We start from the raw sequence: 12,812 nt of genomic DNA, 5'->3' as shown, positions 1-12,812 counted from the left end.
GCTTGCGGCGTCGTATAAAAGTTGTGATGTTGGACTCAATCCAGTGCATAACGGAAAATACAATAATTTGTGTACATTCTAGTATTTAGATTTTGAATTTAATTCATTTACAAAAAATTCAGACTATTAAGTAGGACAGACTTCGACCTAACACATCTTAAAATTTAAGGTAAAATTTTAAATTAAATATTTTTAAAATTAATAATTTTTTTTTTAAATTGAATATTTTAGCTGTCTTAAAATGTGAAACTATTACACTATTATAAATAATTTTATTTAATATTGTATTTTAATTGATTCTAAAATTAACTAATCTAAATATTCTTCTGATTATTGATGTCAAAATTATTTAAAAAAAATTAGATATCAAAGTAAGTATTGTTTAAAGTAATATATATTGTGCTGATAGTGACTCGTAAAATAAAAAATTTATTTGATACAATATAAAATTTATTTATATACCGATGTAAATTTAAAATGAGTTATTTAATTATAAAATGAAAAATAATTATCATGCAAAAAACGCCTAGCACCCTCTCTCTTTTAAAAAAAATAATAAGAATAATCATGTAAAAAAGGACTCGTGAGATGAAGAAATACAACAAAAAAAATTAATATTTTGAAATAAGGATTTTGTCTTTCAAATCAAGACAAATTATTGATTAAAATAAAATAGGAATAATGATCCGTGAGATAAAAAAATTATTCGATGCTATATAATAAAATGTATTTATAACAAATGCAAAATTTAAAATGATTTACTTAATTGTAAACTGAACAATAATCATATCATATAAATTTAATTGCATTAAATAATTAATAAAAAAAGAATTGTGAGATGGAAAAAAAATAAAAATTTAAAAATAAAAATTTTATCTCTCAAACTAAGACAATGATTAAAATAAAATAAATATTTTGTTGATAGTGACCCGTGAGATAAATAAATTTTTAATTTTATTAAAATTAAAAAATAGATTATTAGTGTTATTAGTGATTATAAAATAAATAGAGAAAAAATTAAAATTAAAATGAAAAAGTGTGAGAAAAAGAAATGTGTGGAAATTTTGAAATTTTAATGAAGAGAGAGAATAAGTGTATATAATATTTAATTGTGATTTAAGACACATGTCATGTTGTAATAAGAGATGAGAATGAAGAGAAAAAAAAAGTAAACATTACTTAATTATTTAAATATCCTTTTCTTACTAGAAATAATTTTGTGTGAAAGGGTAATTTAGGAATTCCATGCAATTAAAGTGTTATAGATTGGAGATTTGGATCTTAAAAGTGTGCTCCTCTCAAGGTCTCAAGTTCGAATTCTACTAGGTGCAAACAATTCATGTGTTTGGCCAATCCATACAAAATTTTGCTCTGGTTTAAACAGGTCCATGCAAATAGATAGTAGAATTTTTAGATTAATCGATCGCAAGGCCGGATTTTAAAAAGAAAATGGTTATAGATAAATAGTAGATACCAAGCACTAATAGGACCGATTGCAAATGGCACAGTATAAAGTATCTATTTTTATCTTATAAAGCATATTAATTTTCATTGATTTTGATTATGTGAAGGAAACATATACAGTACTTGTTTATGTCTCCATAAGTAAATATTATTGTTTTTTCCTTCTCGTTGTAGTTTTACTTGTTAGATTAGGCTTATCTCTCATACTATTTTCTTTTGAATATTAAATTTATTTTGTTACTATTATTATTAGTATAGTGTACTCAAACTCATAATGCCAATAAAATTGATATTATATTAAGTGAATTTTAGTGAATTTTTTTGTTATTAGAATTTTTATTCTTTAATTGACATTATGTTATTTATTAAATATTTTTGTTATTAATATATTTTTTGAAAATATGTTTTTTTTATTTTTTTGTGTTCATTATTATATTTACTAAAACATGTTATAATTCATGTTTTTACTATGTCTAGCAAATGACTTCTTCTTTGATTAATAATGAGGTTATTGAACAAGTTTTTATAGATTAAACTCAAGTAAAAGCAAACACAAAACAAGAAAAAAATCAAGAACTAGAATTTGAACTAGAATCTGAAACAATTGTTGGGAGAAAGAAGAGAAAAACATCAAACATTTGGAACGATTTTGATGAAGTTAAAATTAGAAAAGGTGTGAAGAAAGGTGTTGCAAATATCGTAAACTCCAATTTGCTACTGGGGACCAGGATCTAGCACTAGTCATATGAGAAGACATAGTGACAAATGAATGAAAAAGAAGTTGCACGAGTCTACCGAAAAGAGACAAACAACCATTATGTATTCTCTTTATTGCTCATGGTGATAGATACTCTAATGAAAATATGAGAAATAATTGCAACTACCATCACGGTTCATGGATATCCTTTTAGTGTTGTCGAGGATGACATTTGGATGTGAGATTTTCAATATGCACACCTTAATTTTTCTCAAGGTTACTCATAAAACAACAAGAAGTGATTGTGTGGCATTATTTGAGAAGGAAAGGAAAGTGTTGAAGAAACTATAAGAAAGTATGAGCAAGATAAGTTATATGTGGAAATCTAGTCATCAGTAGTTGATACTTGATTATATGGTTATCACATGACATTTCATTAATGGCATGGAATCTTCAAAAAAGTGGTTTAAGTTTTATGAAAGTCTCAACAACAAGGTGTGATATTGATGTGGTTGATTCTATTTATAAATGTTTGGAAACTTGGAGGATTGAAAATATTTTTTTCAGTATCTGTTGATAATGTTTCTTATAATGATTCGTACTTAAGATGTCTCAAAGATAATTTAGATTTAAGTAGTAAGTTAATTAGTAATGGCTCTTTGTTTCAAGTAAGATATTATGCCCATATATTGAATTTGTTGGTGCAAAACAGCCTTAATAAAATTAAGGCCATCATTTTCAATAATCGTGAAAGTGTCATATATGTTAACCACAATGATGCAAGATTAAAGGCAACTTGTGATGTGGTTGAGCATAAAGGTTTGAAAGAAAAAAAAACTCATTGTTAATTGTCTAGCAAAATGAAATTCAACTTTTAATGTATTTTCAACTGCTTTAAACTTTAAGATTGCATTTGCAGCCTACAAAGAAAAAGAACCTCATTATGATTATGCCATTTCACTTGAAGAATGGAACAAAGTTGAGAAATCGTGTTACTGATGTGATCTCATATATTTTATGAATTATTTTACTCTTATAATTATTTACTATAACTACTATTTTAAATGTAGGTAGTGACTAGTGAATATCCCACTACAAATTTGTATATGTCAAAAGTTTGAAAGATAAAAGAAATACTTGATAAATCAGATGAAGATCTCTTTATGAGAGAAATAACAAGTCCACTGAAAATAAAATTTGAAAAATATTGGGGAGGATGTATTATGTTAATTGCTATAGCAAGTGTTTTGGATCCTATGTGCAAATTTTATATGGTGCATATATGTTTTTTGAAGATATATAAATCGAAAAAAGTTGTTGATGAGAATATAAATAAGGCCAGGTGTTCATTGGAAGAGTTATATGATGAGTATGTAGTTGTATTTTTGGCAGAGTTTTTTTTCTTTTGTTGTTAATATAGATAGTAATAATTCATCATCCTCTCAAGTGAATGTTGCATCTATTAGAATTGAATTTGATGAAATTATGAGCATATCTCATTATCTCATCAAATCCCCAATTCTAACAGATGAAACATTCACTTGGGAAGATGATGAATTATTACTATCCAAATTAATAATAGAAGAAGAAAGGTTGTCATAGAAGAGCTACATACTCATCATATAACTCTTATAATGAATACTTGGCCTTATTTATATTCTTATAAGCAACTTTTTTATATTTATATATCTTGGGAAAACATATACGCACTATATAAAATTTGCACATAGGATCCAAAACACTAGCTATAGTCATAAACATATTACACCCTCCCCAATATTTATCAAATTTATTTTCATTGAACTTGTCATTTCTCTCATAAAAAGATCTTCATCTTCATTCGATCTATCAAGTATTTTTATCATCTTCCAAACATCTAACAGACACAAATTTACAGTCGGATACTCACTGCCATGATTTAAAAAAGTAGTTATAATAAACAATAATAATAATAATAATAATAAATTTTTAAAAAAAAAAAGTTGATAAAGTACCTAAGATCATATGAGTAGCACAAACTTTCTTAACTTTGTTTCATTCTTCAAATGAATTGTCGTAATCATACTGAGGCTATCTTTCTTTGTAGGCTGCAAATGCAATCTTAAAGTTCAAAGTAGTTGACAACCTATTAAAGATTGAATTTCATCTTGTTGAACAATCAACAATGAATGTCCTTTATTTCAAACCTTTCTGCTCAACCATGTCACAAAATGCCTTTAGTCTTGCATCATTGTGGTTAACATATTTAACACTTTCACGAATATTGAAAATGATGTCCTTAATTTTATTAAAGTCGTATTGCACCATCTAATTCAATATATAAGCACAACATCTTACATGAAACAAAAGCCGTCAGGGATTAACTTATTACTTAAAGATTATCTTTGAGACATCTTAAGCATGAATCATTATAAGATATATTATCAACAGATACTAAAAAAACTTTATTTTCAATCCCCCAAGTTTTCATTTATAAATAGAATCAGCCACATCAATATCATGCCTTGGTGCGAGGGTCGAGGACTTTATAAAACTCAAAACTCTTTTTTTTTTAAAAAAAATTTCATCCTACATTAATGAAATGTCTTGTGATAATTATATAATCATTTACTTGATGACTAGATTTCCACAAATATGTAGTTAAACTTATCTTGCTCACACTTCCTAAAAATTTCTTCAACATTTTCTTCTCCTTCTCAAATAATGTCACACAATCACTTCGTTGTTTTATGAGTAACCTTAGGAAAGTTAGGGTTTGTATATTGAAAATCCTACATCCAAACGTCATCCTCAACAATACTTAAAGGATATTTATAAACCTTGATAGCAATTGCAATAATTTCCTTCATCTTTTCATTAGAGTACCTAGCACCAGGAGTAATAAAGGGATTACCTGAATTTGAAGGTTGAAACGGAATATGGTTTGTCTCTTTTCGATAGACTTGTGCAACTTCTTGTTCTTGCATTTGTCACTATGTCTTCTCATATGACTAGTGCTAGATCCTGACCTCCCAGTAGCATATTGGAGTTTACAATATTTGCAAACACCTTTCCTCACACCTTTTCTAATTTCAACTTCATCAAAATTATTCCAAATACTTGATGTTTTTCTCTTCTTTCTCCTAACAACTGGTTCGAGTTCTGGTTAAATTCTAATTCTTGATTTTCTTTTGTTGAGTTTGCTTCTACTTGAGATAAATTTGTAGATATTTGTTCACTCACCTCGTTATTAGCCAAAGAAGAAGTCGTTTGCTAGACATAGTAAAAACATGAATTATAATGTTATATTAAATAGAATAATGAACATAAAAAGAAAAAAGTTAGTACTTTCAAAAAATATTACTAAAATAATAATAACAAAAAATTCAAATAAATAATATAATATCAATTAAAGAATAAAAACTCTAATAACAAAAAAAAATCACTAAAATTCACATAATATAATATCAATTTTATTGGCATTATGAGTTTAAGCATACTATAGTAATCATAATGATAAAATAAGTTTAATATTCAAAAGGAAATATCAACAAATATTGCAAGCATAATAATAAAATTGATATTAAAATAAGTTTAAGAGATAAAACTTTTAAAAAATAACAATAAAATAATAAAATAATATTAATTTATTGTGACATAAATAAACAAGTACGACATAAGCTTATCTCACATAGTTAAAACCATTGAAGATTAATACGCTTTATAAGATTATAATAGGTACTTTTGGTACTTGTATTGTTAGATAAAAATTGTTATTTTTTGATACTATACCATTTGCAATCACTAGCCTCATAAAAGATTCTTCAAATTACTGAATTTTTAATGGTATTCATCTTTATCTTAAACATCACTTTTGTAAAAGACTTTTGGAATTATCAAATGACTATCATTTTTTCTTTAACATCTTTATTGTTTATATTCTTCAGTATCTTTAAAATATGAGCAATATTGAAATTTATATTCATTATTATTTGCAGTAACAATAACATACGAATAATCACCATAATAAAATCGAATATATCAAATTTAGTCCTTATTTGTCAGTGCTTCAATCTAAAAACAAACAAGAAATTAATTACTGAGTTGTTCTTATATTTATTTTCTAGCTTGATTATCTATCAAATTCATAAGTAAACCATCTTAAACTTGTAGTGGATCCTTTTAATGATATCACCTCCTCATGAGCATCTTCAACTTACTGTCATTCTTGATGGATATTATACCCTCTACAATCCAAATTTTTCTTTCATACGTGTTTGTTAACAAAAAATCGTTTAAAAAATTATCTTTATTTGATATGATTTACAAATTAATTTAAATATATTTTTAATATTCTACGTCACGTTATACGCATCCTCCAATTTCTATTAGGAGTGACAATTTCATTCATGGTTAACAGAATAGATGAATCAAATTATAAATAAAACCAAACAATCAAATAATAAATTTAGTATTCACTTACCTTTGAATGAAACTTTGTATGAATCTTTGAAGCTTCAATAGATGATTATTGTAATTTCTTCAATGGAAGACACTTTTTCAGTTTTTTGAATGAGATGTTCTTCTTCAATTTGCCTCTCTTGTATTACAGTTTCTAATTATTTTTTTGGAGACTCAAGTTCTGAAATAAATTCCTTCAACTTCCAAAAGTATTTTTTTTTTAATATTATTAACGTGAATGATTTTAGATATACAAATGAAATTTTTAAACATTTATCTATAAAAGTATTGTTTTAAAGTTAATAATATTTATTAATTCATTAATTTATTAATAATCACAAATAATTTTAGTATTTATAAATACATATCAAACTGACCTATTAGATTTTATAGACTTTTTTTAGTAGCTTAAATCTGACCTATTTAACTAAATAGGTTTTTTTTAAATCTAAGCTTGGTCTTTTAATTAAAGAGGTCAAGTCAGGCTTAACTTAAATAGATCACACTACAGGCCTCTGTAGGCCGACATAATCTATTCACAATCCTGTCTTTAGCTGGTAAAATGTTGTTAGTAATTTTCCTTTTGCCAAAATTCTTTTTAAAAAAAAAAAATAGGTCAAATAAATATAAAAGGATGTGTAGTCTATTTAAAAATAGGTAGTAAAATAAACTATTTGAATAGACTTTTAAATAACCTTCAAGGTCAGGGTAAAAAAAAGCCTATAATAGGCCATAGAGAAGGCCCAGGCCTTCAAAATTTATCATAGGTCAGGCCCAAACATTCTCAAGTCTGACCTAACCTATTTCAACACCTACTAATCCAAGCCAAATTTGCATATCCTATGAGAAGAGGAAAGGGAGCGAGCTTTTACAACATTACTAATCCCAGGACCATAAGTACAAGATAAATATGTCTTTTTTTTAAAACCATGACACTTTTGCACCACATAACCCTACAAAATGTCAAACAAACTGAAGAGTTTTTTCATGCATAAATTTACAGTGCTAATAAATTTAATTGTATTTGAGTATCACTAACTACAAACATTAACTTGAAGATGGCTGATTTGAATATCCATTTGTCCCTTGGTTTTCTCAAAATCACAATTGAGTACTCAGCCCTGTGAGGTGAGAAGGAAAAATAAATTCTTAGATAATGTAACATGCATTATCGAATTATACAGCTTGTTTTTCTTAGATTTTTTAACATAAACCATATAGTAGCAAAATAGACTTATCAGTAACCTTAAGGCTCAGTCACATAAGTTTATCTCCTTTTTTGGTTTGTTTTAGATCGGTTATGACGATATATAATAAAAGGTAATAGAGTGTTTGGAGTTATTATGGCAGTTAGTTAATTGGACAGTTATGACAAGAATAACATGTATAAATAGAAGGATACATGGAGAGGGAAACTTATTCATATTTGTGAACACTTGTGAATAGAGCTTGGATTCTATTGTAGAAAGGAAAAACTCCCCTCTCTTCTATTATTTCTCATTTTTCAATAAAATATTCTTTTTTTAAATTCCGTTTCTTGATTCCCAACAAATGGATCAACCTGTCAGATCCTTGAGGAGAAGCCAAAGTAAGTAGAGGAATTGTTGCAAGCTGATATTGATGGCATTCTTTTAAGGATCAAGTGATTGTGAAATATTGGGCCGGTTTGTTCAGCTTTACAAAAATGAATTTTTTTCTTGTATTTTTGAAAATAGATTTTACAAAACCGTTTTTTAAAATATTACAAGTTTTTTTTATATTCGTTTTTTCTAAATTAAATCATTACTTTTGACATCCTATGACATAAACAAACATAAACATAGTCAAAATCGCAATTTTTCAAAAAGTTGTATTTCAAAAATGACTTTTATGAAAATCTATTTGAAATAGCTTCAAAATGGACATTTCAAGGAAAAAATTGACGGGCATGCTTTAGAGATAGCAAGAGAGAACAGGGCCGGTCCTTTGAATTTGGGTGCCTTGGGCAAATCAAAAAAGTGGTGCCCCTATAATTTTAATAATAAATACATAAGAATAAAAGAAATGATTGGATAAAAAACACATTTTCATTTGACATTGTGCAAAAAGAATAGAAATATATATCTTTGAATCAATATTTATACTAATCAAAACATAAACCACTATAAAGAGACTTCTTCTTCTTCTTCTTGATCCCGTCTTTTTTCTTATAAAAAAATTGACCAAACCTCTAAAATTATTTAAATATCACCCTTTTAGCATTTTTTGTTACAAAATCGTTAATAATTTGTTCATAATCAAGGTTCTTCAAAAAATTATTTTTAATGGAAATCAACGCAAGACTATTTAATCTATCTTGTGACATAGTAGACCTCAAATAAGATTTTAATAATTTAAATTTAGAAAAACTTCTTTCAGCAGATGCAACACAGATAGAGATAGTCAATATTACTCTATAATTTATGCGTGCATTAGGAAAACAATTAAAAATCTTTAAAGAACTCAATATCATATAGCTTGATTTTGATTCAACTGTTAAAACTTCTCTAATAACTTTCGATTCTTCAAATAAAACTTCACCATCAAGATCAAGAGAATCGTCATATTTTAAACAAATTTCAAGATGTTTACAACATGCTTTCAAGTTCCTTTCAAATAATGATTTAAGCCTTTCAATACTAAACAAGAATCCAAAAATATTTTCATATGTGTTATACTGCTCAAATCTTGTGTCAAGTGAGCCAATTGTTTGATCTACAGTATATATGAAATAATGATTTCGAAAAGACTCTTCAGTAGACTCAAGATTCAGTTGTTTGGGTGTAGATCGATTTTCATCATAGTGTTGTTTTTCTAATAATTTGACGTTTTTGAATAAACTCACATTCAATCTCTATTTCATTCTCAATCTTTTCAGCACTAGCCTTAGCATTTACAAATCCAAATTCTCTATATTTTTTTCAAATACTTGATCAAACATTTTACTAGTTCTATAGCCACATCAATACACATCTATATTTTATTTATGAGAAATTACATTCTTTAATTAAGTAGTGCCCCTATAATTTTGTTAACCAGGATTTTTGTAATAAAAAATTCTCTTTTAATATATATAGGAGGTGAGAAAAAAACTTTGGTGCCCCTAAAATTATGGGGCCCTGGGCTCCCGCCCCGCGAGCCCGTGCTCAGGGCCACCCCTGAGAGAGAATGGGCATACAACATTAGTTGGAGCTCAAAATCAAAGTTGAGGAATCAGCAAGTTATTGCAGAAAATTGGAGGCAACAAGAGCCCATAACAGGAGAGAGTCCCCGGGTTTAATTTAGGAAAAGAGGGAAAGGTGGTAAACCAATAGTTAGTTATGTTAGTTGTTAGTTAGGGTTGTTTGTATCTGTAATTGTTAAACTGTTTTTCTTTTAGTCATGTTATAAATAAGACTAACTTTTCCTCAGGAGAGCTAGGAAGATTAATGTGAATTGTTGACTAGAGAAACACTCTAGTGTAGGGGGTGATAGCTCCTTTGTGTAACAATTTTCTTTCAATCAATAAAAATCACGGGCGAATAATCCCGTTTCCCTAATCCTTGTATGCTAATGTATGGTGGGATCCTAACAGCAGCACATCAGAAGTTTTTTCCAGCATACTCCCAACAGTGAGATTCTGGGGGAACAGATTTTGTTAGCAATAACTATTCAATCAAGAAACACAGTTCTGGTTCCTTAGTTGTATTTGTTAAAATGTTATTCTTATAAGTTTTAAGCAATGCAGTTAAGTCCCTCTTAACATATACAAAGCTTAAGTTAAAACAGAAAGGCCCACATGACTCAACAAATGAATTTAACTTGTCAGTATATATTGAAATCTCCCACCTAACCTTGACTATGCAACAGAAGTAAGAAATTCTCGACACTATACGACAGACATTTTATATAATTAACTGAAACTGAGTATAATTGTATGCACAAGGAAATTTGCTCACCTCAAGATTGAAAAATCAAACACTTCTGTCTACAAGACTATTTGATTTTGCCAAATTTGCTTCTCTCCATATGGCTTTGACTTCATCTGTTCGGAACCGCTGGGTGAATGTAGAATCCTCCAGTGCAGTCGACGCACCATGGGCAAATTCAAGAAGACCGGTATAAGCTATCATTGCACCATTATCAATGCAGTACCTATCATCAGTAGCAAACAACCTTCCACCACGTTCAGAGCACATTGTTCTCATCATCTCTTGCAAGCGCTCATTGCAACCTACACCTCCAACTATAAGAACGTCTTTTGTGTCACAATGAGCCATGGCACGCTCAGTTATCTCCACCAGCATGGCAAACAGTGTCTCCTGCAACATACTATGAAATATCAATTCTCAAATTCTAATTTATTTATTTATTTATTATTATTATTAATAATAATAATATCTATAATATGAATAGAATACAACTATACATCACAAGAGAAAGGTATCCAAAATAAATTAAACTTGCCTGCAGAGAGTAGCATAAGTCTGCGGGCGTGCATTCATTATTCTTTAGCTTTTCATTAGCAGTTGCTTCAATATAGCTCAATATTCCACTAAAAGATACATCCATCCCTTTGACAACATAAGGAAGGTCTATAAATTGCTCTCCTTTCTTTGCAAGCTGGAGGAAAAGAAAACTATATAAGACAAGTTCATACAGAGCAAATGATGTCTGCATTAGCCAGTTAAGCATGATCAAGCATGACAAGACCATATATTTAGGTACGTTCCATAGACAAATGTCAATAACCACCAGAAACTCACACCCATAATTGTGTGGTCTCGGGTTCGAACCCAAGACAAAGTGTCCAACCTAACAACATCGAAGACATAAACAAGGTAAAACAGAACTAGAAAAGTCACCTGCTCGATGTTATATCCCGGACTAGGATCATTCGAAAGCGTTAACACCCTAGCAAACCGATCCAAACAATTCCCAACAGCAATATCAATAGTCTCCCCAAAAATCCTGTATCTTCCTTCACTATAAGCAATAACCTGAGTATTACCCCCACTAACATACAAAACAACAGGGTCATCAGCACCCGTTACAACTCTACCCATTTCAATATGAGCCACACAATGATTAACACCAACAATCGGTTTCTTCCAAAGCAACGAAAGCACACGAACTACAATAGCAGACACTTGCAATGGAGCTCCCATACCAGGACCTTTGGTGTAACAAATGCAGTCTATATCTTGTGGAGTAACCTGTGCTGTTTCCAAAGCTGATTTGACAAGTGGAAGAACGTGTTGAAAGTGATGTTGTGCTGTTTCTCTTGGTAGAAAACCTTGACCTGGTGGAGTTATGTAAGTGTGGCGTGGATTTGAGAGAATTGTTCCATCTAGGGTTACTATACCAACGCCTATTTTGTTTGCTGAACCTTCAAACCCTATTGCTATCATTTTCTTCATTTTCACTTTCTAGAAGAAATAAACACGAAAATTATTGGTTTTGATTAGAGACTATGTTGTAATTTGAGTGTGTGAGGAAAGGAGGGAAACGATAGTTACCTTGACGGTTACACGGTGGAAGACAGCGAGGGGGACAGTGCTAGTTGTTTACAGGTTGAACGGCGACGGGGACTGAAATGAAACGGATAGTGTTGTTGGCTCCTCAAGTTTTGGAATAGGGGGTTTTGTTCTGTGATTGGGCCTACTAGTGAAAGTCCAAACCCGACAAATTATGGGTTATCTAATTAAGAGAATTTCTTTTTTTTTTTTAATTTCTTTATCCACCTCCCTACTTTCTTGGTCACCCCTGGTGAAATTCCTAAAATACCCCTTGTTTCGGAAATGCATTTCCGAAGTCATTTATTTTATGAGAAAAAAGGTGATTTCGGAAATGTACTTCCAAAAACATATTTTTTTTATGAAAAACACTGATTTCAGAAATGTACATCCGAAATATTGTTTTTTTCCAGAAAATAGGTGAACTCGTAAGTGCATCTCCGAATTCACCCCCCCCCCCTTTGAAGAATTCGGAGATGTACTTCCGAAATAAGGTCTGAGACAGAAGAAAAATAACAAACAACAACGATTCAATTTATTTAAAGGATGAAGATTACATCGATCACATTACATAAGATTAAAGTTACATATTGTTAAGCACAGGTAGGTGAGGATGAATCAACATTTTGATAACGTCAGCTCCCGATCTTTGAAGTTTCGCATCCAACTCGATCGGACCCTTCGAAGAAAATCGGTCG

At 29.4% G+C, this 12,812-nt stretch overlaps 1 protein-coding gene across 1 annotated transcript; it reads right to left on the bottom strand.

Annotated features, from left to right (window-relative positions):
• Positions 1 to 7,463: 7,463 nt before the first annotated feature.
• LOC131643817 (uncharacterized) lies at positions 7,464 to 12,271 on the bottom strand. The gene is made up of 5 exons (XM_058914140.1): positions 12,118 to 12,271; positions 11,464 to 12,027; positions 11,066 to 11,221; positions 10,558 to 10,920; positions 7,464 to 7,722 (listed from the first exon to the last, which is right to left on the bottom strand). Exons 2-4 carry the CDS (start codon positions 12,016 to 12,018, stop codon positions 10,573 to 10,575), a joined length of 1,059 nt encoding a protein of 352 aa, XP_058770123.1. The 5' UTR covers positions 12,019 to 12,027; positions 12,118 to 12,271; the 3' UTR covers positions 7,464 to 7,722; positions 10,558 to 10,572.
• Positions 12,272 to 12,812: the final 541 nt, after the last annotated feature.

This window comes from Vicia villosa, linkage group LG1 (assembly GCF_029867415.1).
Source record: "Vicia villosa cultivar HV-30 ecotype Madison, WI linkage group LG1, Vvil1.0, whole genome shotgun sequence".
Taxonomy (NCBI): Eukaryota; Viridiplantae; Streptophyta; class Magnoliopsida; order Fabales; family Fabaceae; genus Vicia; species Vicia villosa.
Note: the sequence above shows the minus strand (reverse complement) of the source record. Positions and strands in the feature narration are given on the sequence as shown.

Coding starts and splice junctions, on each gene's coding strand:
- LOC131643817 (XM_058914140.1), bottom strand. CDS start 12,018: ATGAAGAAAATGATAGCAATAGGGTTTGAAGGTTCAGCAAACAAAATA. Junction 11,222..11,463: donor CGGGATATAACATCGAGCAG/GTGACTTTTCTA, acceptor CTTTTCCTCCAG/CTTGCAAAGAAAGGAGAGCA. Junction 10,921..11,065: donor ACTTATGCTACTCTCTGCAG/GCAAGTTTAATT, acceptor AGTATGTTGCAG/GAGACACTGTTTGCCATGCT.